Source organism: Vigna unguiculata, chromosome 10 (genome assembly GCF_037176805.1).
Source record: "Vigna unguiculata cultivar grain cowpea cultivar isolate G323 ecotype 2 chromosome 10, ASM3717680v1, whole genome shotgun sequence".
NCBI lineage: Eukaryota > Viridiplantae > Streptophyta > Magnoliopsida > Fabales > Fabaceae > Vigna > Vigna unguiculata.
Window position 1 is genome coordinate 51,849,352 of NC_140801.1, and position 26,045 is coordinate 51,875,396.

General features: G+C 30.5%; 3 protein-coding genes and 1 long non-coding RNA gene across 5 annotated transcripts; 2 read left to right on the forward strand and 2 right to left on the reverse strand.

Annotated features, from left to right (window-relative positions):
• The first annotated feature begins 1,135 nt into the window (after positions 1–1,135).
• CYP90D1 (cytochrome P450, family 90, subfamily D, polypeptide 1) lies at positions 1,136–5,763 on the forward strand. The gene is made up of 8 exons (XM_028051047.2): positions 1,136–1,590; positions 1,790–2,114; positions 2,619–2,768; positions 2,870–3,115; positions 3,447–3,536; positions 3,618–3,803; positions 3,878–3,999; positions 5,324–5,763. The coding sequence occupies exons 1-8, from the start codon at positions 1,388–1,390 to the stop codon at positions 5,412–5,414; spliced, it is 1,413 nt and encodes a 470-aa protein (XP_027906848.1). The 5' UTR covers positions 1,136–1,387; the 3' UTR covers positions 5,415–5,763.
• A 1,278-nt stretch (positions 5,764–7,041) lies between these two features.
• Positions 7,042–8,918, forward strand: LOC114166089 (uncharacterized). The gene is made up of 3 exons (XR_003599849.2): positions 7,042–7,292; positions 7,408–7,470; positions 8,663–8,918. It is a non-coding gene; the product is annotated as an uncharacterized LOC114166089 (long non-coding RNA).
• A 1,468-nt stretch (positions 8,919–10,386) lies between these two features.
• Positions 10,387–13,560, reverse strand: CBL10 (calcineurin B-like protein 10). The gene is made up of 9 exons (XM_028050473.2): positions 13,357–13,560; positions 13,092–13,269; positions 12,919–13,001; positions 12,748–12,807; positions 11,738–11,846; positions 11,585–11,637; positions 11,223–11,303; positions 11,025–11,137; positions 10,387–10,704 (listed from the first exon to the last, which is right to left on the reverse strand). Exons 1-9 carry the CDS (start codon positions 13,384–13,386, stop codon positions 10,635–10,637), a joined length of 777 nt encoding a protein of 258 aa, XP_027906274.1. The 5' UTR covers positions 13,387–13,560; the 3' UTR covers positions 10,387–10,634.
• Positions 13,561–22,521: 8,961 nt separating this feature from the next.
• LOC114166435 (phospholipase D alpha 4-like) lies at positions 22,522–25,726 on the reverse strand. Of its 2 annotated transcripts, none has more exons than XM_028051170.2 (4): positions 25,543–25,726; positions 24,819–25,385; positions 23,381–24,566; positions 22,522–23,102 (listed from the first exon to the last, which is right to left on the reverse strand). In XM_028051170.2, the coding sequence occupies exons 1-4, from the start codon at positions 25,651–25,653 to the stop codon at positions 22,666–22,668; spliced, it is 2,301 nt and encodes a 766-aa protein (XP_027906971.1). In that variant the 5' UTR covers positions 25,654–25,726; the 3' UTR covers positions 22,522–22,665. The 2 variants fall into 2 exon arrangements, with proteins under 2 accessions (XP_027906971.1, XP_027906970.1); XM_028051169.2 differs by having other exon boundaries at positions 24,819–25,403; positions 25,543–25,725.
• Between the last annotated feature and the right edge of the window lie 319 nt (positions 25,727–26,045).

Consider the following 26,045-nt stretch of genomic DNA (forward strand, 5'->3'; position numbering starts at 1 on the left):
AAATACTATAACTTATTTTCTCAACTACTAGTTTTTCTTTTCTTTTCAGAAAAGACTTGCTTTTCTTGAAGTTAATGGTCCAAGCTCCTCAAACTCCAAGAGAATATACAATAATATGTATGAATTTCTTTGTGGGATTCTCACTGATTTTGTGTAATAGTTAAATAAAATTCAGAACAGCGCCGAATAATCTCTGTTGCCAATTGGTTGCCTGAATCTGATAGGTTGTTTCCCTTTAAAACCAGGCCATTCTGATAATAATAATAATAATAACAATACAAAAAAAGCATAATTGTTGACTACAGTCAAAGAGAAACTTACAAAAGCTTAATCAAAGTTTTGGGTAGGCATGCATATATGAAATAATCAAGTAGGAGAAGAGTGGCTTGTCTTTAAATACCATCTTTCATGCAATTTTGTCACTCTCATTCTTGGTTGGTCCATTAAAGGCATGTACCTTCACTAGCCAATACATTTAAAAGTCACAGAAATGTGGGGATAGGACAAGTATTTTTATATGGTAGAGAAAGAAAAGGGTATGTGGCCTCTAGCATATAATAAGAGAAAGGATGCAAATGATGATAACGTGAGAGGTTGGAGAAGAGCATGGATTGAACAAAATGTTTAAGAGAGAGAGAGAGAGAGTGGTTTTGATGCAAGGTGATGATGATGGAGGAATGTGGTTGGACTTATTGAGTTTCACATGAAGGCACGAGGTCCTCCAACTGCTACTGCCAAAGGAAAAGGAAGGGGGGGACGCCATAATCCAATGTGCTACACCAACAATCATGCCCTTCTGTGGGGACTTCTTTTATTCTATAATGTGAAACCAAATCATAAACTAAGCAAAAACCAGACATGCATTATCAGTTAATATTTCACCATCTCATTATATATATAATAAAACTCTTTCTACATTCTCCCACTTTAATATATTTGACTATTCTTTCTGAGAGTAAATTTGATGTATATATTATCGTAGATGGTGTGTATTTCTTGGAATTTGTGATGTAGATAATAAGCCACTGATCTGAGAGACATTCCCAAGCTGATAGATAGATAGATAGATAGATACTAAGTCTCATTGACCCAGTTCAGTCCAAAGGACACTAAAATTCTTTGTGCCTTGAGAATATAATAATTCTATGTTATGCCTTTGTTAATGTATACACACATGAATATTTATATTCCCCTAACGCAAAAAGTTAGCTAAGACTTCACAAAAACCTCTCTCCTTCTCCCTCTTCTTGCACGCGTACACACACATGCACACTGAACTTTCATAAAGAAAAACGTGGTTATGGCCGTGGCCACCATATGATTACGCATATTTAAGCCAAAGCTAGAAGTATTATAGAGTGTGTGTGTGTGAGAGAGAGAGAAAATAATGGACAATATTTTGATTGTGTCTGTGACAGTGTTTCTCTTATGCACTGTGATCCTCCTCTACAGGAACAGGCTCAAATCAAAATATAGAAATAAACTTCCATTAGGAACTCTTGGATGGCCTTTTATCGGTGAAACTCTTGAGTTTGTTTCTTGTGCTTATTCTGATCGCCCTGAGAGCTTCATGGACAAGCGACGCAGCATGTAAGTTCATATATGCAATCATTTTTTACGCACCACTTTCTTAAGCATGCACTTTAATTCAGCTTCATTACAAGTTAACATATTCTAAAGAAAAACCATCTGGGTTGTAAAAGTCTCATCATGCCTTAGTTTTGTGAACAAAGTTGAATCCATAAACTCATGTTGTTTTCACTAAGATTTGGCGTGTTGCAACTTGTAGGTATGGCAAGGTGTTCAAGTCACACATATTTGGAAGCCCCACAATAGTTTCCACGGATGCTGATGTGAACAAGTTTATACTGCAAAGTGATGCAAAAGTTTTTGTTCCTTCTTATCCCAAGTCTCTTACTCAGTTGATGGGAGAGTCTTCTATTTTGCTCATCAATGGAAGCCTTCAGAGGAGAATACATGGACTCATTGGAGCTTTCTTCAAGTCTCAACAGCTAAAGGCTCAGATCACCAGAGATATGCAAAAGTATGTCACAGAATCAATGTCTAGTTGGAAAGAAGATAGCCCCGTATACATACAAGATGAAACAAAAAAGGTTAGCTCTGTAGTTTCCTTCTCTTTTCTCTGACTGAAGGGGTGAATGAGTGTTTGCACATGTGTGTGTATGCCAAACCTTGTCTTCTTTCTCTCCCCCACGTGGTGTAGAAGTCAGAATCTAGCTTCTAAGTTTTGCTCACGGTGACTTCTTGAGAATAGTTCCATCAGACACAAGATAAAACAAAAGATGCTGCTTCTCTTAAATCTATACTTGGCATCTAGTTACATGTTAACTTGTTTATATCAAAGCATTCACCACTCTAAAGTTGTATGATAAAGTGACCAAACTTTCTCCTTGTTTATGTATGAGTTACTGAAGTAATAATTGGTGATCTAGCAGCTTATGTTTCAAGATCATATAATTATAAAGTGAAAAACGTAGTTATCTTTATGGGGTTCTTAATCATTTTGTAGTAATCATGCTACATTGAAATTGAGATTATTGTAATTTACTCTTTTCAAAGATACCAACAGGTGACAATTACTTCTTTTCTGTCAACAGATTGCTTTTCATGTACTAGTCAAGGCATTGATTAGTTTGGATCCAGGAGAAGAAATGGAACTTCTGAAGAAACATTTTCAGGAATTTATCTCTGGCCTCATGTCTCTACCAATAAATCTACCAGGAACTAAACTTTATCAATCTTTGCAGGTAAATTTGCCTTAGTTAGATATTGATTTCATTTTTTACCATACATGTCATGTGTCAAGATCATGGACCTAGTAACACTAACTTCACTTTTTTGGTTTTAGGCAAAGAAGAAAATGGTGAAATTAGTGCGGAGAATTATCCTAGCTAAAAGAAATAGTGGCATTTGCAGAGTTCCAAAGGATGTGGTGGATGTGCTTCTGAATGATGCAAGTGAAAAATTGACAGATGATTTAATAGCAGATAATATTATTGATATGATGATTCCTGGGGAAGATTCAGTGCCAGTTCTTATGACTCTAGCTACAAAATATCTATCAGAATGCCCAGCAGCTTTGCAGCAATTGACGGTATGGTAATTTCTAAATCTCCTCTTCACCAGTTACAATGAAATTCACCTACCACAAAATCATAAGCACTTCTGAATTCAAAGTTATCTCATGCTGTTTTTTGGTCAATTAGTATTTAGTAGAGTTAAGCACAGGACTCCAACTCTTAGTGGCCTAGGCTAAAAGTAGAAAACCATTTTCTTGTTGCTATTATGCTTCTTTCCACCATGTTATACCAAAGGTTTTGAATTTTTACTAGGGACAATTGTGGCATATATCATATGAGATTGCCACATGTGGCCTTAAGAAAGTCTCTGAACTAATCTTTTCTGATTTACTTTTATGCTCTCAGGAGGAAAATATGAAGCTTAAGAAACTTCAAGATCAGGTTGGAGAGTCCTTGTGTTGGAGTGATTACCTATCATTGCCATTTACTCAAACAGTAAGATCCTCATCAAAGACAAGTAAAAATGTTCCATACTTCTCACTTAACTCACTGTGTTAACAAAATCTACTTGTGCAGGTCATCACTGAAACTCTGAGAATGGGAAATATCATAATTGGAGTAATGAGAAAGGCCTTGAGAGATTTTGAAATAAAAGGGAACTTAATACCAAAAGGGTGGTGTGTGTTTGCAAATTTTAGATCAGTTCATCTAGATGACAGAAACTATGAATGTCCATATCAGTTCAATCCATGGAGGTGGCAAGTAAGAGAAATCCCCTTGTTAGTTCATTTTATGTGTTATTTGTTTAGATCAAGTGATGAATTGATGAACTTCAGGACAAAGATATGAGCAGTTGCAATTTCACTCCTTTTGGAGGGGGACAAAGGCTTTGTCCAGGCCTTGACTTGGCCAGGCTTGAAGCTTCCATCTTTCTACACCACTTTGTCACTCAATTCAGGTAATCATTCAACACTTCACTTCTTTTCTAATGAGTGAACACAGTGAATAATTGTAAAAAAAAGTCATCATGCCCAAATTTTTGACCTCATAGGAGCAAAGGCAAAATCATAACACCAGACATGCAAATTTCTGTCACTCAGCGGACCAAATGGCTTTGCATGGACCTTTTTCTTTACTTTACATTTTCACTAATGATTTTCTCTTTTGAAACTAAATTTGATTGCTGAAAATTACATATCCCACATATAAATATCCTGGTGGGTCAATGTCATGAATGTCTCTTTCTTGCATATGGACAAAGGAGGAATCCAAGTTGTAAAGTTTCCGGGGCCAGAAAGCCTTACATGCTACATCAGAATTCAGAAAAAAGCCACTTCATCCTAATCTTTTGCTTATAACAATAATAATTAATTTGTTAATCAAACCAATCTTGACTGTGAGGAAAGCCATGATGCTTCTTGAATGTATCTAAACTGCTAGTACAGTGCCAGGCTTGAGGATTTTAAGCATAATCATTCTGCAAGTTCATACTTGCTTTAGTAACATTTAAAATAGACACAATTTGACTGAAAAAAGTGATTCAAAATCTCATAAGAAGTACAAGATTACACCGACATAGACAGAGAGTATGTTATTTCATTAGTGAAATACATTCAACTATTGTCTCTTGGTACTGTTTGCTTATTTAGCTTGAAGCAAAAATAGCTGTTACTGAAAACCAAACTATGTGGCATGTGTATTTTATATTGTTCCTTAGGACTATAGGTTTTGACTTCTGATTGCACCATGCTTGTATGAAGATGTATATGGCCTAGAAAATGAAGAAGCTAAAATAAGGAGCTATGCTGGTCAAATCATGTTAGGTTGACAAAAAAGCCATTGTTGATATTACTCGGTCAAGCAGCCTAATGATTTAGGCTTTGCTAGGTTTGCATTATGTGCAATCCAACAATGCATTTTATGCTTTTCTTTTCTAACATCTTTGAACTATTAAATCTTCCTTGTTTACTTTTGTTAAAAAGTAGATTTTAAGCTTAATTCAATCTTATAAAATTTCACGCCAAGCATATACATCTCAAGTGTGAAGCTAGACATTTAATGAGTGGTTTGATAGCTGTCTGATAGCACGATAGGCCCAACAAACAACAAATCTCCTGATAACAGATGACACAACATGTCCACCAACCATAGATTTAGCTAGGATAGGCTCTAACTCATGACTCAGATATTATGTTAAGAAGTGAATTTTAAGCTTAACTTAACCTTACAAAATCGGTTTGGAATGTGAGGTTTATACTCACTTACAATGTTTTGACATGCAGATGGCATGCTGAAGCAGATGCAATAGTGAACTTTCCCACAGTAAGAATGAAAAGGAGGATGCCTGTGATGGTAAGGAGAGTGGAATCTTAAGGCTTGGTTGGCCAAAAAGTGTGGAGCCACTTCTACCAAAGGCTAAAGAACAAGCATTCTATGAAAAATACAAAATGTGAAAGAAGAGAACAAGGGCAAAGGGGGACCAGAAAGATTGGCTAAGGTGGACACACGTGTGGTGAACTGCATAAGCTTTTTCTTTGTCTCCTTGCATTAGTCTTCCACATGAAGACAATGGAAAGTTTCAAATTGAGGGACCCTTAAATTAGGTAGTATTTACTTTTTCACCAATTTTTCTTTCCCATTTTACCTAGTGTGGTAGGAAAATAAAGGTTGATTGTAAGGGAGAGCACTTTTATCTTGTTTTTGAATCAGAGTTTCTTTTGTCTGTTTTTTTTTTTTTTCTTTCTCTTGCACCACTTATTTGAATAAGGTGAATAATTGGCCACAAAAGGTAATAGTTTGAGTTTAAGGGTCCCATAAATTAATCTTATTCTTAGAACAACTTGCTCAAGGTCCACTTTAAAATATAGATTTATTCATACTTTAGACAGAGATGATTGAAGAGGGAAAAAAAGTGACTAATGTACACAAGATCCATCACCCTTTAGTTTGAATAATGATGTGAAGCATCTAAACAACAACACAAAAGGCACTAAAATCATTTTGGATCTAAGATTCTTGATCCTTCATCAACTCCAATTCGTTTTTGTGCAAACCTTTTCATAATATATAATACTAAATCATAAAACCAAAGTATATTCATTGAACATTGTTTTTCATTGAAGATAGCACTTTTCTGTAATTGAATCATGTTGTTCATCTTATCTTTATTATGACTCTCACTTAATATTTCATTGGTAAGATTAATTTGATCTCAATGCCTCTTAATGAGTCTAATCGTTCACAATTGGGTGATATTGATACCGAAAATAAAGTGTTAGTATCATAAGTACTTGTTATTTTACGAGAGTATCTACCCGGTTAAATGTTTTAATCCTTAAATTTATATATAAAATTAAAATTTGTTTTTACTCTAAATTTTAATATATGTTTAGTCTTTAAACTTTAAAAATGAATAAATATATTTCACTACAACTGCATCAAATTTCGTTAACGTGTTAAATTGTGTTTCAAACTAGAATTTAAATTACTTATATTATTTGACGTGTTTTATTTTAATATCTTTAAACTAAAAAAATATATCCAGATAGTCAAAATTTATTAAAGTTCGAAACACGTGGATAAATTTCAATTTTACATCTATGATTTAAAATCACAATTAACCCTTATTAACTTATTATTTATAACCTCAAATTTTCTTTTCTTTTTACTTTTTGTCCTTTATACTGATTTTAAGAAAACTTAAAATGATTTACATATTGAAGTGTTTTCAATTACTTTTTATTTTTATTAAAACACACACAACACAACATATATATGTAGAATATTATAAAATGAAGAAAAGTTACCTTAAAGGTATGAAAGTATACATGAAACAAACACACATTACATTTTGAGGCAATAATGTTGATCTTATTTTCCTCTTCTAAAATGAAGGATGAAATTAATGAAGAGTTAACCGTGATTAGTTAATTTTAGTATTTTTATTGTGTATTTTTAGAGGGTGAAAAGCCTAGAATTAGTCCTTGTCTATTATGCATATTTCAACATAATAATTAAAAGTGAAAAGTGTAAGTCCCATTTTTCCAGTTTTATGCGTGTTGGGCCTGGCCTCTTCGTAGGTTCAAGACCAGCCCTTCCAGGGGGACCCAATACCCCTTCCAACTCACTCATTCCTCACTTTTCTGTTCCAGAGCTGCTCCTCTTCTTCAAACACTCTTGGCTGAAGCAAGAGTTCTGCTAGGGCATAAGTTCAATTCTTTTCCAGCTAGCTTCTCAGCTTAATATCCTCAGGTAAGTTGAGCTTTAACTTCATCCTTCCCCTCTTCCAGTTAAAACTTCGGTTTTGTCTTAAATTCTCCCTTACACACATTCTCAACTTCGTGAGTGTTCCTTCTCAATTCTGTAGGTTGCTCCAGAATCACGTTTACTCTTGCTTGGGTTACCTATCCTTGTGCTAGTGTCTAAAAAGGTAAGGGAAGCTAGATTCACCGGTCCGAGTTATTTTGTGTGTTTCTTTTTGGGTTGATTTATGTTTATGTGCTTGAGTAGTATGTTTTTATCAAATGAAACCGAGCTGCATGTGCTCTTGGATGTTGGTTGTGTTGTTTTTCTGCCTAGCATGCGTGGAACAGTGGGAAAGAACTGATATTCTCGCCTAGGCGAGCTCGTTTCGCCTAAGCGAGAATACCAGAAACTCGCTCAGGGTTCTGTCTCGAGCACTCGCCCAGGCGAGGGGCTGCGTTTTGAGCGACAGGCCAGCTCGCTCAGGCAAGACAGCGTCGCCTGAGCGAGAGATCGTGAAATCTCCCAGAACCCACTGTTGTAGGCTCGCCTAAGCGAGAGCTCATCGCCTGAGCGAGATAACTTCTCTCGTCTGGGCAATGGCTCCTAGCCTGAGCGAGGCTGCCACAGCAGGTTGCCTCAATTTTGTTTTCTCTCTGGTTTGAGTGGTGATTTGTGTGATTTATTTGATTTCCCTTTTCAAGACCTAAAGCATGTGAGTATATACGGTTGTCTGATTTCTATGAACTAAAAGTTGTATGTTGGCATGAGCAACACTTGGATTGTGGTTGGTTGGTTGGGAACTTGCATGAGAATTTGATGTTTTGAGATAAAGGTGGTGGATATGGTATGAAACATGAATTTGGTGTGTGATAGGCGTAATTCCATGAGTCTCGTGGGGAGACCTCGTGGTGGTGTGTAGTGTATATATTAAGGTATGGATTCAAGTAAGGACCGCATCCCGAAACTCAAATGGGTCAGTGAGTCTCAGGTAGAGCAAACTGACCCAAGTGGTGAGAGTGGTGGGAGGCCTTAGTCTTCGGCAGGATAATGACCTTAGATGCTTGAAGGTTAACCTTGTGCGTGGTAGGGTAAAACCCATTGGCAATGGCTCTGCAGAGCAGTAGAGGCCACCACAAGTGCAAGCGTCCAGTGAATCCGATCTTAGTATATTTATCCGGATAATTGAGTCATAGTGTCCTGCTTGTCTGCGATAACATGATTCTCTGTGCTCACTGTGCTGAAATGCTTGAACTGTTTAAGTACTTGTCTGATATACTATGTTAACTTTAAATTACACTAGCTTACCCTTTCTTTGTTGTGTATGTTCTTGCCTGGATTCTTTTCCTTTTGCAATGATCACCTTACGGTGGGAGCAGATGGAAAGAGCACTGGAAGTGGATCTGCTGGTGGTAGCGGTGCTGTGTAGCTTGGACTAGTTACCTGTAGCTCCTAATAGTAGTCTTTAAGGCTTTAATGCCCTCCTCTTTTGTGGTTTCTTGTTCTAGGAGCGATCCTTTTGTAAGGCAATTAACGTTCAGACTTTGCTTCGTCTTTGGCATGGTTGTATGTCTACGTTTCCTTTTAAGTACTCCTATGGACAACTGTAATAGTAGATCCGTACGTGTTCTGATTGTTTCTTATTATCATAATTATGCGATGTTTTTGTTTAGTAGATTTAATCTATTTAAATGGGATGTCACAAAAAGTCCTTGAACTAATTCTATTTTAACCCGTAACTATGTGAAAATAAGAAGTTCAAATTTGAGTGAAAAAAACAATTAAACTTTTAACCTTATATTTATTTTTGGATAATGATATTTTATCCCATTTTATATATATATTTAATTATCTCAGCATTAAAAGTTAAAGAGTGTAACTATTCAATCAAGTGCATGGAGACATTTTTCTTTTTTTACATTAACACATGTTGCACTGCAGCTTTTGAAACACTCTCACCTAAACATATTTATTTTATGTGTTATTTTAATTTGGAATTCCAAATAATGGATTTAACAAATACAAGAGATAAAGTTGTACTCTAAGGTGATTTGAGACTTTGCAGAAGTAAAATCTAAATGCTTTATATTAAAATTAGAAAAAAAAATGAATTTTTTTTAAACATCTCATCGGAAAAGAAAAGAAAAGGCAAAAGATCATACTGGCACACGTTTTAATGATTCCAAATATAAATATAAGACTAAAAACTAAAAAATCTAGTCGATTGTTGCTTCTTCCAAACTTTTGAAGAATAATGTATCTTGAAAAAATGAAAAAGAAATTTAAGTATTTAGCCGTTTTTTTTAAACTAATGTGTGAAAAGCTTATTATAATTTCCATATAATGAAAAGCAAAAGTTAGTTTTCTAATATATACATTCATCTCTATGAGTATAGCTCATGAAGTATATGTAATGACCACAAAGCATTTAGTGTGCGTGTGTTTAAATTATTATAGGAAAGATATAAATTAATTTAAATAAATAAATGTATAAGTAATGTAGAATTCATGAGATAAGTAAATTTGAAAACATTTTTTAATCTGTTATCTTTTTCGGCAGTGTCTTGGGTTACAGATTAATCACCTTCATATCTCGGAGAATAAAAACAATGATGTTTAAAATGTAAATAAGTTAAGATAAAATAAAATTATTAAGTTGATACTTTAGGAAAGAAAGCACAAATCTCAACATAAAAGAAATTTTAAAACAATTAATAATTTGGATTTTCAAAAAATATAAAAATAATTACTAAAGAGTTGTGAAACCATCCCATTATAAAAATAAATAATGGAATAAATGAGTCTCCTAACAGGTAACAGAAAGAGGTCAAGTTTAGATTTTCAATCCAACCTAATTCCAATTGAAATTTTTTAGTGAACTAAAACTTTATCATAAAGGCACTATATTGTTAATAAATTCAATTATGTTTTTATAAAATCATTTTAATTTTTCAAAAATTTTAAAAAACTACAATTTAAATTCCTAAATACTAAATTTAAAAGACTAAAATAATTTTATTTAATCCCTACACAGAAAACTTGAGTAAACTTCCTTTCTCACATTTTAGAATCCAAAATGAGTTTAAAAAAAATATATGGAAGATTAAAACCAAGCTTAGCTCAAATTTCAATAAATAAAATACATTTCTTCACATATTTTCCCGTACAAATAAATTTTGTACACAGCTCAAAAATGAGGTGTACAAGAAGCAATCATGTATCAGATTTTCAACCCTCTTTTGTGTTCATCCTCTTCCACTATTCTCTCCTTCAACAGCATATTGAGAGACTGGAATCTACTTCTCAGAACAGCAACATGGTGCCACAAAACAAGCTTCCACTCCTCACTGTTTATGGTTGCCAGTGAGAATCATCAACTCCGGTGTTGAAAATGAAACTGGTAAACAGTGTGCTGATGTCCCTGGCAAGTGAACAAACAACAATAAAATAAATGAACTCAGTCTCATCCAATGCAATGAAAACCTCCTCAAAATATATTTTTCTATTAATCTGAAATAAATGTATGGGTTAAACATTGACATTATAAAACATTGATTCCTCAAAATTCTCCGCTGCACTTGGTTGTTTTTGTTTTCATTTTCAATTTATATGTTTTTATCAATTACAAATGTCCCAACTTATTTTCACTTTATTTCCTGCTTTTAAGAAGAACCTACACAAGGAATGATGAATAGTGGTAAAAGATACTAGCGAAAGAGATAAATTAAGGAAATTAATTACGCCAGATGAGGAAGAGTCATGTGCTTCAAGAGTGTTGGGTTTCGAGTGACAAATGCCTTCCATTCTTCTTTGCTTATTTTATCATCTTTATCAGCATCGGCGTCTTGAAATGTCTGGCATTTTTTTAAAAGAAAAAGCCACATAAAAGATCGAAATTAAAAATAACATAGGGAAAAATACTTTCCTGCAAACAATTACCTTATTAATAATGGTTTCAAGGGTTTCATCATCCAGATCAATGCCACATTCTGACAAAATGGCAACAACCATTTGCCTAACCTGGAAAGAGTCGCAGGTTAACAAAACAGTTCCAACTGTAAACTCAGATCAATACGGGGAAAGAATTATAGAAAATAGTAGACATCGTGATGGTTATTTTGAGTTTTATATATTAATTAGTAGACGTTAGAATGCCATAGACTTGAATCATCACCACCCTTTTCTTTGTTGAACTTGTCAAATAAAATTAATATTGCACCAAGGGAATTCCGGTGCTATGATAACAAAAATATATTAAAGCCAATAACATAGTGATAACCTGGACATGCCAAGATACTCACTTCTTCTCGCTCAATATATCCGGTCTGTCTCAAGTCATACATTCTAAAAGAAACTACAAGCAAACCAATAAAAAAAGTTAATTTTTATCAATATTACAGCAATAAAATAGAGGATGTAGAAACACAAATGCAAAACTCCTGCTGAAGACTTACAGTCAATTTTCTTTTCCAGAGGAGTACAAGGATGAAAGATATTGAGAGCATGCACAAACTCCTCAAATTCTATAACACCATTTCTTTTTTCATCGAAAACATCAAACACCTAGAGAATTTTGTAATCATTAGAATGAACTCAAATACACAATTCAAAAAAGACAAACAGCAGCAAACAACAGACCATTCAGCAAAACAAGTACATATGCATGCAACCATGACATTTTTTTTAGGGAAATGGGGAGAATGTGCATAAAACATCATCACCATACACTATAGGGTAAATCATAGAGAGTCAACAATGTAAATTTAGATATTTAAACACCACATATATGGTTGTCAATCCGTACGATACACCTTCCAATATCTCTATCATACACACATACATCTTTGATCTTTCATAGAGTTTTAACCGAATGACAAGAAAATCTAGAAAATAATATCAATTTATCATAGCAATTTCAGACTTTAGTCAGAGTTCACAATCATTTACAAAAGGATGAAAGGACTCGTCTTGCCAGCAAGAGACTAGAAAAGGAATGATACAAAAACACATTATAGTTTGTTGATCACGCATCACATAACATAATAGACTAGAAAAAAGTATCTTTGGGTCTAAAACCGTCGACAATGTTCCACAGAGGATTGTGAAGGAGACTCAGGAAAAATAAAGAGTGATATATGGAGCTCTGGATATTGTAATTTATTTTTCAGCAGAAATTTGCGTTGAGGCAGCAGCATTGTACTCGCCGATATTTTTACTAAAAAAGCTACATCGAGAATCTTAGTGAAACAAATTGGAGCGAAGAAAGGGCATGAACTAGTTTGGTCTCCTGAAAATGTTTTCTTTGCAAATCGAAGTTGAATTTTGACAAAAATTAGATCAGCCTCCCTTCCATCAAAATCCATTGGTTCCTCACCTCCAAACCAATTAGTCCACACTGGGTCATGAAACAAATCAAGAAATCAGAAAAAAAAAAAAAAAAAAACAGTTGCGAAAATGCTTATACCCTGTCAAGGAAAAGATTCTCCCCAGTAGTGGTCTTAAACAGTGCCAATGTGAGTTCTTCCTTCACACAACAAACAAACAAACAAACAAGAGTTAAAATTAGGATAAACAAAAATGTACAAACTTAGGATCAAGGAGACATTGATCCCCAAATCCCAATCTAGCCAGCTACCTTGTGGATGAGGCCATCGTCAATGATTGAGCTACTCAACTTCTTGAACAACTCGTGCAAAGCCTCAATTTCATTAACAGTAACTGCCACACACAAATCAGGAACTTTAAACTACATTTCCTCAGCAAAAATAAACAAAAACAGCTGAAAATTAAATTAACAAAAAAACAAACACTGAGAATCCTTGGCGAGGGCAAGAATGTCATCGAAGGTAGTAGAAGAGGGTTTCTTCTTCTTCGCCGGAGAATGGAAATCGAAGCAACCGGTTAAGCTGAAAACCAAAGCTTCAACAAGTCCTATGAGCGGAATGAACACCGCACACAGCGTCTCTCCAAACGTCAAGCTCGATCTCTGACACAAATCAATGGCAAACTCATAATTCGTTTACGCAATTACGAAACACAAATCGAAATCCCTAGTTCAAGAAAAAAGTGTTACCAGCGATACACCGGTCTGTTGATAATCCATTTCATCTTCCAAAACTTTTTCGCAGAATCAGAAACAGAATTTGAATATCTATGAATTATCACAGTATTTATCCCTTCAAAATATTTATTTATATATTAAAAATGTTTATTTATTATTACTACTATTTTTATATGGATAATAAATAGCACATGAAAATGTTAAGACTAGTTATCATAAAATGTCAATGTAAAATTAAGACAACTAACAAAGGTTGGTCAAAGGGGATTTGACCACAACTTGAGGCTGAGAATGAATGTTAATAAAATAAGAATAAGAAGGATATTTCACTATTTATTAGTTATTAATTATTAATTAACTTGGCGACTAGGTTTTATCCACGTGGATTAAGCACTTCTTGATGGGATGTGGGGTTGGCCTAGTCATCATCATGTTTGGTACAAATAGTTGTCTATTCAATAATAGTTCCAATTTTGTTGTACGTTTATGTTTCTTACTTTTCTTATTTACGGTTAAATATGTTTTTTTTTAATTTAAGTAAATTTTGGAATTAGTCACTTGAGATTTTATATTAATTTAATCTTTTATCTTTAAAAATATGTGGATTTAGTTTTTTTTAACAATTTTTGTTAAGTTTATTTGACATTTTAAACGCATTTTATGATAATATTTGAATTAACATTGAAACGAAGATGTGTCAAATGGTATAAACAATTTAAATACTATCATGAAATACGCTTGAAACATCAGATAAACTTAACAAATTTTATTTCAAAGGACTAAATTCACACATTTTGGAGGAAGAATGACTAAATTGTTAAGTTTCAAAAATAGACTAATTCCAAATTTCACTGAAACTTGAGGGACATAAAACATATTTAACCCTTATTTAAATAAAAATATTGAAATTTTTAAAATATATATATAATATTTTAAATTTTAAATATATATTTTTTATAAATTTAAAGTAGAAATTAAAATTTGTTTTTGTTTTAAATTTTTATATATTTAATTTTAAAATTTAAAAATAAATAGAAGCTATGATGCACATATATGATACGTGTATCGGATACAACACGTATTTGATACGTTTATACGTTCATTTCCAAAATAATATGATACGTTATATATGAATATTAAAAAATATACAATAATTCTTTAAAAAATATAATAATTATATAATTGTTATTGTGTGAATCTAAATTTTCTTATCAGAGCCTAATTATTTTAATAGCCAAAACCCGATATCTAATGTTAGTGACCAATTTAGAAACTAATTCATAATTGAAACTATTTTAATTATCAATTTAGAGACCAATTATAATTTTTTGAAACTATTTTAGTTGTCAATTTGGTTACTGTATAATGACTGATTACTTTTTGTTACTAAAATTAGTCATTATTCAAAGATTTTTTGTAGTGTACTACAACTTTATAAATTATATACTTCTTTGATAAGTATCGATAAAGTATCCTAAAGTATTGGACACGATACGTGTTGTACACGGATATGTGTCGTACACAAATACGTGACCTAGGTTGAAATATCGGTGCATCATAAAATAGAAGTAATTTTTTCAATTTTTTACATGTTAAATTATGTTTATTTAAACCGAATAATGTAAAAATAAATAATGTAAAAATAAGTAATTTAAACACTAATTTTAATAAATATTGACGTATAATTTTTTTAATATAATTAGACTAAGACGAATATATGTATTATTTTTCAAGTATGACACAAATTATATTAAAGTTTTGAACAACAATAAATTTAAATTTTGTGTGAAAATTTAAAGATTAAACAAACATTTAATTATTATTTTTAAATAATTAATACTGTATATTAAAATCTAAGATGTTCTTGGTATTTTTGGTGAGATACATACCCTTTTCTATTTTACGTTTAAAATATTTTTCTAAAAATAGATAATATACGTGTCGAAACTATGACTCATTCTAATTATTATTAGTATGCAACAATTATTTTAAAAATCATACAAGAATTACTTTTTTTACACTTTAGAAAATTTTGTATTAATATATATATATATATATATATATATATATATATATATATATATATATATATATATATATATATTCTGAGGAAATCAATTTACATTACACTTTAATTCATTTAATGTAATTAAATTGTTAGCTGTGATAAATAATTATGAATGAGTTTTAGTAAAATATTTATCTTTTCTCTACAGGTTTCTAATGTTTTTTCGTTAAGTAATGTTGAATATCATATTACTAATTACTAATATTAAATAAATGGCATTCTCAATATTCGTGTTATTGGCTTAATTTGGCCAATTAATTACTCCGTAACTACTATATTTATATATTTCAAATTTTATAAAAATTATTATTTAAAACTCTTTTTAAGTTTAATTAAGTTTTAAATTGTCGGTAAACTTTAAAACTGTTTTTTCTATTAGATTTGTTAGTTTATTGAGTATTTAAAATAAAAAATAATAATTGAGCACTTAGTATTAAATTTTTTGTTAACTAAATAATATAATTGCTAATTTGATGTAACATAAAAATTAAATTACCATATCATCTTATTAACAATAAATTTTATAATAAGTTCCTTATTTATCATAGCCTTCAAATTTAATTAACTTGTTTTTTTATATCATATCCTTACTTTATGATCTATAATAATATACATTAAAAGAATTTACAATTCATTAATATTATAAAGTAGCAATCAGTAGTAGGGCAATGCTTTTTTTTCTAAAATTAGAAGACTTGGTTGATGTAGATGTCAAATAAGAGTCTTATAATTTATTTAAAGGTCAATTATTGGTGGTGGAGGACCAATTAATTAATCTCCTAACTAATTAATTAATTAATTAGAATCCTTGACGTTAATGCTATCTTAGTCTGTTTCAACTTTGGCTTCACGCTCCAAAACAAATAGTGAAAGCTGAAAATGTTTTTTAAAAATAATTGATATTTCTCGTTTTAAATTGAAGTAAATTTGGTTGTGGTCTCTATTTTTTTTTTCAAAGTGGTTTATTCTATTAAATTTGAAAAATCATTTTCGGTTCCTAACGACTAAGATTTTTTTTTTCTTTTCAAAATATCTTTTACCAATAAATTTGATAAACTAACAACATTATAGAAGATGTCAGATAATTAATCATATTTTATCAATTTTTTATAATTTTTTTATATAATAACATGTAAATTGAAGGAAAAATTATTTTAAAAAATGCAAAGGTTTAACACGCTCTTAATAAAGACTCTACTACAAAAAGATGTATGGTGTCAAAAAATTTATTTCAAACTAGCGTAAACACAGGTGCTATCGTTTCGTGCCTGTGTACGCATTTTTTACATATATATGATATTATATTAGTAGGTGATGATATTGTAATGTGATTAAGTTAATATATAAAATTAAATTAAATTTATAAAAAATAAAATGAAATATATCATAAAAGATGAGAGAATAACAGTTGATAAATAGGAAAAAAAGAAAAAATCGAGATAGACGATTTTATAAAAAACTTGTAAAAATAACGGTCAATTTTCAAAAATTTAATAAATAATTATATTTTAAAGAGTAAAATTAGAATTTTGAAAGGTGGACGAGAGAAATGTTTTTTATATATTGATATAGACATGTATGTTGATATTATATTTGATGTGTTAGCATATTGTCTTTATACGGGCCATTCAAACAAGAAATAATTGACATTGTGTAAAGATAAAGTCTTCATATACTTAATGATGTGATTAGAGAAATTTCATAAGAAAATATTCTTAAAATATGATGATTGTTAATATGAGAGATAATTTGTTTGAACTTCATTTTATTTCACATTGCTTTCAATTTAATTTATTTTAAGTTCATTTGATAATTTAAAATGATATTTAAATTTTGTTGGAAATCTCTGTATTTGTTTATTTATAAAATATGTTTGCAATCTTAAAAATTAATTCGAACAAATTGATAATGTAAAATATAGATTCACGTTGTAAGTGAATGATTAATTAGTTAAACATATTAGATATGAAAATAACTATTCCAATATTTTGATGTCCATAATTGTAATTTAATTAAACAAAAATGCTTGTTTAGATATTAGTTTAATTGCGTAAGCATCTTTGCTAATACTATAGCTTTTCACTCAAATATAATTTAGTATATCTAGATAAATATTAGCCAATACAAGATTATAATTTTTTTTTTTTTGAATTAAACTTATTCACTGTTTAGTTTCACTGACTTTAGAAAATTATTGGCTTGTCTGGTTTTTCTAATTTTAAAGAAGTTTTTGGTAAATTAATATTTTTTTTAAAATAAACAAATCAAACTCGTCTTTGAACGTGGCAAACACACAATAAAATTTACAATAATAATAATAAAAGTAAGGGTAGTAAAATTTTTCAGGAATATATATGACCATTTACTTTGGTATCTCAAAGAATAAAAAAAATATGATTTAATTATAAAAAAGTGCAATAATTATGCTACGTTTTGAGGTTTTGTGAGATTATGTAGTCATTAAGGTTAAAGAATAAAGTTGACGCTAATACGTATGCGTTGAAGATTATTTCGATATTAATATATGGATTATTTATTTGGTACGTGGTTTCGTTCGGATATATCAGTTTGGTATCTGTTTTTGAAAGGATGTCAATTGAGTATCAATTTTTGAAAAGATACTTCAATAAGGTTCTTTTCAAAACAAAATTATTAACGTAGTTAATGGTATTGATATTTAAAATAACTTACAAAATTAAGTATTGATAGTTATATTAAAATTTAGTGGTAAAAATCATGAATAAAGTTAACGACGTTAATAATTGTTGTTTAAAAGAAATATAATTGAGACACTTCTTCAAAAGTTGGGATTCGATCCACATCTTTTTAAAAATGGGTACCAAACTGACAGATATGAACAAAGGTGGTATCATCCCACTAATTAAAACTTAATATATAAATTTTATAGAGTTTTTGTTATTAACTTGTATAGCACGATGCAGTTGCTAAAATTCACTAACTGAATTCACTAAAAAAATGGCTTAACTTTCAAAACTTAGAAAAGAATATCTATTGAGAATCAACGACAAACAAATAATCCAAACAACTTGAGAATTAAAGTTATCAAGAGTTGTCCTTTTTGTTTTCTATCATAAATATTAAAATTAATGTCCATTTTGGCTTCACATTTTCCACGTTCTCTATATTTACTTTTCAACTAAAAATATAATGGAATATTGAATATTTAAAAAGAGAGTTTTGTCACTGAATGCGGTTGTTTTTATTCTGCAATTAAAAACATGTGTAATCTATAAAAAACGTGAACAAGGAAGTAGTTTAACCTAAAAAACAAGCTTATATGTTTTTTTTTTGCTTCACTCCAATTCATAATTTTAGTCTTGGTAACGAAGAAATGTTTAATGTTCTAACTTTAGAAAATTTAACTTTGTCATTACAATTATATATATATATATATATATATTTATTTATTTATTGTTGAATCTATATCTAACATTTTCATATTTAAATGCGACAAAAGATAATTTTATAAATTAAAGTACAAAATAAAATAAATAAATATTAAAAATAAGCAAAAATGGTGGATATTTTAAATAGAAGATTCTTGGGATGAGATAAAAAATCAAAAAAAAAATTCTTTGAAACATATTATAAAATACTTAACTAATAATACACATTCATTGTTCTGAACTATGAATTTTGACGATGTTAAATCATTGAGATCTGAGAAGATTGATGAAGTAAGAACTGAATGAGTCAAGTATTTCTTATCGTATAAAAATTAGTTCATATGTACATCTTTTACTTTGTTGCATTAGTTGTCTTTATGCCTAGGAAATATTTTGGTCAAATTCATTATTGAATTTGAATTGTTGTTCAATTTTGTACTATATAAATGGGTTGGAACTATACTGTTTGGTTTTGAATGCAACAAGTTTGGGTTAGTTGCAACTACAAAATGCACTTCAAAAGAAAAACAACTAATATTATATCGATTATGCTCTTAACCAACCGATCTAATATGTGTTGTATTATATCAGTTATAGCCAAAATCGATATAATATTGATTGTTTTTTTTAAATAACTTAACGTATTAGATTGGTTGGTGTCACAATGAATCTAATATACTATGTTGTAAAGAATATAAGACCAGGTATCAAAAATTGATCTAATATTTAGGTATTAGATGGATTGGAATAACCGATCTAATATGTGAAAGACATATTATATCGTCTCATATTAGATTGATTCTAGAATCAATTTAATACACACTCCATAACTGATTTAAATCTCCTTTTTGCATTAGTAAATGTCTACAAATGATGAACTTCAATTTCTTTACAAATGATGATATGCTTAGTTTATCATTTTTTTTAAAGAATTATTTCTTATACAATATATTTTGAATTTAATACATACAATACATATAATTGTATAACAATCATTGATAATTACTTTTATTAATTTTAGGTTAAATTATACATTTGGTTTCCATTTTTGTAGCAAAATATCCATTTGGTCCCTCAATTTATTTTTATCTCAATTTGATTCCTATTTTGGGAAATTTGATGCAATTAAGTTCTTTCCGTTAGTGGTGTAGTAGCGACTTTAAATAGGATATCACATGTCAGTTCTTAATTTTTTTGATTTTTTTATTATTTTTGATTCTTTTTAAATAAAAAAATTTGACACGTGTCAAGCTGACATCATGACACGTGGTAGTGATACGTGTCACTATTATGCCAGGTGTCATTTTCCTAAACTCAATTTGATCCCTGTATTTTAATTTTTGTCTCAACTTAGTCCCAATTTTTGTAAAAATTGTGCAATTTTGTCACTCTCTAAATTGAAACCAAATTTAATTTCTATATAAATGTGCACAAATATTTCTATCAAAATTGATATTTCAAGTAAATATTTTTAACAAGATTAAGTTTATTTTAATATATATTTTACATTAAACTTTATTTAAAATTATTTTAAAGTTGTTAATAGAAAATAATGCTAATAACAAAAAAAAAGTCATAAATTATATTGATATTTTATTACATCATAGTTTAAGATTGTTTTTTATTTGAATTTATATTTTAAATAATTGCATATTTTTAAAATGTGTAAAATTGAATAATTTCTATACAAATATTTTAGTTGGTGTAAAAATAAAAATTATATAAATTTAAAAAAAAAATTAACTAGTTTATGTAACAATAAAAACAAATAATTTAGAATTTGAAAACAATTTTAAGTAAAATTAAATGTGAAACAAATTTAAATAAATTTATTTTTGTTGAAAATATATAATAAAAATATAAATTTGAATAAAAAATCAAATTTAATAAAAATATTTGTATAGCATTTATATAAAAGTTAATTTTTGTTTCAATTTGGAGGGGGACGAAATTGTACAATTTTTATAAAAATTAGGACTATATTGAGACAAAAATTAAAATACAGGGACCAAATCGAGAATGAAAAAATGACACCTGACATAATAGTGACATGTGGCATTGTCATTGTCACGTGACACGATGTCAGCTTGACACGACACGTGATAAATTTGTAATATTTTTAAATTTTTTTTAAAAAATAAATAAAAATTCAAAAAATTTAAAAATCAAATCGAGAATGAAAAAATGACACCTGACATAATAGTGACATGTGGCATTGTCATTGCCACGTGACACGATGTCAGCTTGACACGACACATGATAAATTTGTAATTTTTTTTTTCAAAATAAATAAAAATTCAAAAAATTTAAAAAATCCAAAAATTTACACGGGACAACCCATTTAACACGTTACTACAGCACTAACAAAAAAGACTTGATTACATCACATTCAAATTTTCCAAAATAAGAACCAAATTGAGATAAAAAAAAGATTATTAGTTTTCCAAAATAACAACCAAAAGTATAATTTAACCTTATTTTTATTATTAATTATTTTATTTTTGAATAAAATTTAAAAATTATATTAATTTAAAACCAATAAAAATGTATAGAAAGACTAATTTGAAAATAAAGATCACCCCAAAACATTTAAGGTAGCAAAATTTATTCAAGTAAAAAAAAGGAAAACATATTTAACAAGACTTTTCTGATTATTAAAAAATAATCTAAAGAGAGGACCAATATAAATAAAATAAAGACGATGTTAAGTAATTATAAATAAATAAATATATATATATATATATATATATATATATATATATAAACTTTTTGCGTTGTTTATTTTTCTTTCTCACCTAATTCTATTTATTATTTTCTCTTATTTTTTATATTTTTCCACTATCATCTTTTCTTAACTAGAAATTCACGCATAATGGTGGACATTCAAAAACCTTTTTTTTTACTCCATGAATATGATTTACTCATTAGTCTTCTAGTATATTTCCCTTTGCCCTAATCGTCGCCAAGAATCAAACTCCAGATTCCAACTTGAAATTAAAACATTAAAAAGAAAAAATAAATTAAGTAAAAACAATAAATAATTTCATGTTTGGTGAAATTTCTCTGATATATTTGACTTCAAATAAATCAAATCAACAACAGAATAATATATCAGAGAAATATTCAAATAACTTTTCGTAGATATTTATAGAAAAACATTTTTTTATATAAATTAGACAAAATTAAAATAGGATAACTCTATCATTATATAAGGAAATATCTCATTAATGATTAATTTTAGTGATTAAAAATTGTTATCACTATAATGACCGGTCTAGATATTAATTTACAAAATAAAAAATTATTAGTTACTAAAATAGTCATTATTATGAATAAAAAAATTATAATTGATCTATAAATTAGTTTTTAAAATTTATTTATTAAGATTTTAACTACTAAAGATAATTCGTCGCTAAACATTAGTTACCAAGATTTTTACTACCAAAACAACATTTGGTTTCTACATTAATTTCTACTTAATTAGTGACAAATTTAACAACTAATTATAATTTTTTATTGATAATAATGATTATTTTAATAATCAATAATTTCTTATTTTATGAATTGCTATCTAAATCGACCATTATAGTGATTAATAATTTTTTGGTTATTAAAGTTGACGAACTGACATTTTCTTATTTTAAATATCTAAAGATGCATATCTGCCGAACATGAACATCTTTTAAATTCTGAAGCAAGTAAATAAGAGACATGTATATTTCTTTTTAAGTCATTAAAGTAATTTGTGTACTAAATTAAACAAAAAATTAAGACATCTATGTTTTTTTTTCCTTCGCATTTATTAGAACACTAGTTCATTTGTATTCTCATAACTCAACCTTACACCTAAATGGTGAAGATAGGAGGCAATATTTTAGACCTTTTCCCTTTCACCAGAGAATTTGTATCAGGAAAATGAACTCCATCAATGAGGTCTTTCACATACCCTTCTGGTGTTACTCTCACAGGGTAACTCACAAGGTGCACACCTTCCATGTCCCTTATTTCTTCACTGCTGTAGATTTCCCACATTTCATCTCCTATTGATCTCATTCTCTCCACACATTCCAATCTTTCTGGCTCCAAGAACAATTCATCAACACTCACTGTGTGCTCATACCATAGAGACAATCTATATGCTTGAACTTCATCAATGTTCATTTGGTGATCATCATCTTCATCTTGAAACTGGTAGCATCCCATTGCAATCTCAGTGTCCCTTTTCCCATCCATGGATCTTTGGTTTATGTTAGCTGATCCTATCAGTATGTATATGTCGTCCACTGATGCCACCACATGCAGTGAAACAATGTTAGTAAAAACTTTCACTTCACCACATTTCAACAAACACTTCAATTACTTAGATGCTTTTCCTAATCAAAAATACTAAAGTTTCTTTTCAGTTAACTTATGTTGATCTTTAATGCAAATTTTGATCATGTGGATTGTCATAGTGAGATTACTCTGATAAAATATGTAAGAGTAAGACCCTTTGTGATGATAATCAAGAGAAGAGCAAAATATGACAGAAAATTATAGTTGAAGATTAGTACTATATTACCTATCATGAACTTGGAGTGAACATAAACCATGAATCTCCTATTCTTTTGAGCATTCCAGTATTGAGTTTCAGGTTGGGGTGAATCTAGTGGAAGATACTCTCCTGGTCCCTTCTGTTCCCTGTTTGCAAGACAGAAGAAATTCAAGTAGTCTCTAGGGTGTGCTGGTTCCTCACTTTCTTGTATTGCTTCTCCAATCAATCTATACATCATTGCCATTGTTTCTCTAGTCCAATGCAGTATATCTTGAACAGGTTCACTTTCAGGTTCTCCTTCTGGCCACATTGGTATGACTATGTACACAGAAAATCTCTCCTTTGCCTTAATCTTACTCACCACCTTCAGTGCAATTTCAATGGGAATCAGATTAGTACAACCACAGTGCCTATCTTTCTTCCACCAATGGCATCCTCCAATGAAATATTGGCTCTCAATGTATATAAATCTCTCAGCACGCCTAATTGCTTCAACATAAGCTTCATGGATGCTCCTCTCTACAGTAGATAACTCACCAACTGAGATATGATCAATTGACCTGTATATTTGAACTTTCCAATTCCTCTCCCTATGAGTGCTTGAGCTTGTCTTTGGCATAAGATTTGCCAAAGTGCTAGAAGGGATCAGAAAAGAAGGATCACACTGCTTTGTCCATCTTTGCTCAAAATTGGTTAACACATCCCAAGCAGCCTCACCAATAACACAAGCATGAGCATCATGCCAAGGTGCCCTTGGCCCTCCTTTGTTGAGGCTAGCTTCTGCTATGCTTGTTTGGTAGAAATCATAGCAATGAGATTCCCTGATGAGTGTTTGAAACAATGAATGCTGCTCTGTGTCATATCTTCCATCACACAAATCCAACCCACCCACAAAGCTCATAAGCTCTCTGTCATCAACAGATTTTGGTGCTTTTGTGTCCACTGTTATAGTCTTCTGATGGTGAGCAAAGAGTGTTGGGAACATATGGTGCAATCTGGAACACTTTCTGCATATCACTTTTGTGTGGTTGAAAAATGCAAAAGCTTCCTCATCTTGGTTGTTCAATTCACCTTTGTTCTTCACAAATGGTAAAGATGTTTCATCATCCCAAAGCATAACCCTCACAGCCACTCCTTCCTCTGCCTTCTTCTTTAATAGGTCACCTAACTTAATTCCTCTTGCATGTGGGATTTCTGTGTGAGGATCTCTAACCTGCCAAAGAACATATTAGCTTCTAAAACAAAAATGTATATCAATGTGAAAGGTGAGTGTATCCTCTCATTTACATGATGTCATGTTCAAATTTTGTGGCTCAAGGAGTTCCTATAAAAACACTAACAAATTTTTACATCAACAGTGAAATTTGAACTTACATCACTGTTGGATAAGTTTTATCCTTAGAAACTTGACCAACTTCTCATATAAGTATAAAAAGTCATGTGAAAATTCTGCACAATTTCTTACCAGAACCGTCATGGGATTGAAGGACCAGCCTGCAATATAAACTAAATACTTTGCACCCTCAATGGCTTTATAGACATCCTCCCATAGCTTCTTTGGAGCTCCACACAGATCAAAGGGAGGTTGAAAAGATGAAGAATGGTGAGCATCATGATAAAGTTTAACCTGACAATTTGACCTTAGTGGGAAACTAGCCTCCTTCAGCCCTTGAAATTCCCAGTCATTGCTCAACATCTTTGCCCAACTTGGTTCCAAATTTGCTGGTTTGAACCACAGCATAAACTTCAATTTCAGTTTTGGGTTTGGTTTTCCATTATCCATGAGGAGAGGGAACAATCCATTGATCAAACCTCCTTTCTTCAGCAGCTGCTGAGCCTGAATATGGAACTTCCCCAGTATGGAAGAATGTGATGTTTTCAGTGTAATGGTGATGCATGAATCAGCTGGATGAGCACACTGAATCTGAAAGGTTTGGTTCCACACACGGTTGCTTTCTTCACTGGTTTTTGCAAACTTCTGGTTGTCTATCTTTATAGTCACATAAGCAGGCTTTCCATTTGTACATAAACACTGAAAACAAGAAAAACTCTGAAAACAGAAAAAAACTAACAAAATCAAAACACGCCATGATTTATAAGAACAATGCAGAATTTTCAGTGTAGTTCCTGTATTCACAACACTGAACACTTATAACATATGTGTAAAAGCATGTGTTAGTGGAACTTACATTGAAGGGAAATAAAGGTGAGTAAGGTGAGGCATTGAAGATGGTAGCTTCAATTGTTCCATGGAGGAGCTTAGGAGTTTCCTCCACAGTTGTAATACTTAAAATATTCATAAGAAGGTGAGAGACAGAGAACTATGCAGTTTGGTTTAACATATGATGGATTTCATGCCAATTTTCAATGACTAATTGTTATGTTACACTTTTATAGGTGGCTGAGCTTATAGTGCAGATGAAGAAGCAAAGGGAACCTTGGAATGTAATTGAAAGTTGGAAAACTTCGGTAACTTTGCATTTATGCAGACACAATCCAAGCTTCAAGTATTTGCCATCACAAGTTTTAGCTTGAAGCTAAGTTTCTTGAAGCCAAATCTCAATTTACCGTAATCAGAAAGTAGTTAAGTACAAAACAAAATACAGTTATCCACTGTTCTTAGTACATTGACAACATCATACAGTGATCAATCAACAATAATGTAACTCTTTAAAGAGGATAATTACTGCAT

What these genes read in the sequence shown, in the direction of transcription:
- CYP90D1 (XM_028051047.2), top strand. Translation starts at nt 1,388, where the DNA reads ATGGACAATATTTTGATTGTGTCTGTGACAGTGTTTCTCTTATGCACT. An exon ending in CATTGCCATTTACTCAAACA is followed by an intron (nt 3,537 to 3,617) that starts GTAAGATCCTCA and finishes CTACTTGTGCAG; the next exon opens with GTCATCACTGAAACTCTGAG. An exon ending in TCAATCCATGGAGGTGGCAA is followed by an intron (nt 3,804 to 3,877) that starts GTAAGAGAAATC and finishes GATGAACTTCAG; the next exon opens with GACAAAGATATGAGCAGTTG.
- CBL10 (XM_028050473.2), bottom strand. Translation starts at nt 13,386, where the DNA reads ATGGATTATCAACAGACCGGTGTATCGCTG. An exon ending in AACAGACCGGTGTATCGCTG is followed by an intron (nt 13,270 to 13,356) that starts GTAACACTTTTT and finishes GATTTGTGTCAG; the next exon opens with AGATCGAGCTTGACGTTTGG. An exon ending in TTGAAACCATTATTAATAAG is followed by an intron (nt 11,138 to 11,222) that starts GTAATTGTTTGC and finishes AAAAAATGCCAG; the next exon opens with ACATTTCAAGACGCCGATGC.
- LOC114166435 (XM_028051169.2), bottom strand. Translation starts at nt 25,653, where the DNA reads ATGAATATTTTAAGTATTACAACTGTGGAGGAAACTCCTAAGCTCCTC. An exon ending in TCAATCCCATGACGGTTCTG is followed by an intron (nt 24,567 to 24,818) that starts GTAAGAAATTGT and finishes GTTCTTTGGCAG; the next exon opens with GTTAGAGATCCTCACACAGA. An exon ending in TCACTCCAAGTTCATGATAG is followed by an intron (nt 23,103 to 23,380) that starts GTAATATAGTAC and finishes TGGTGGCATCAG; the next exon opens with TGGACGACATATACATACTG.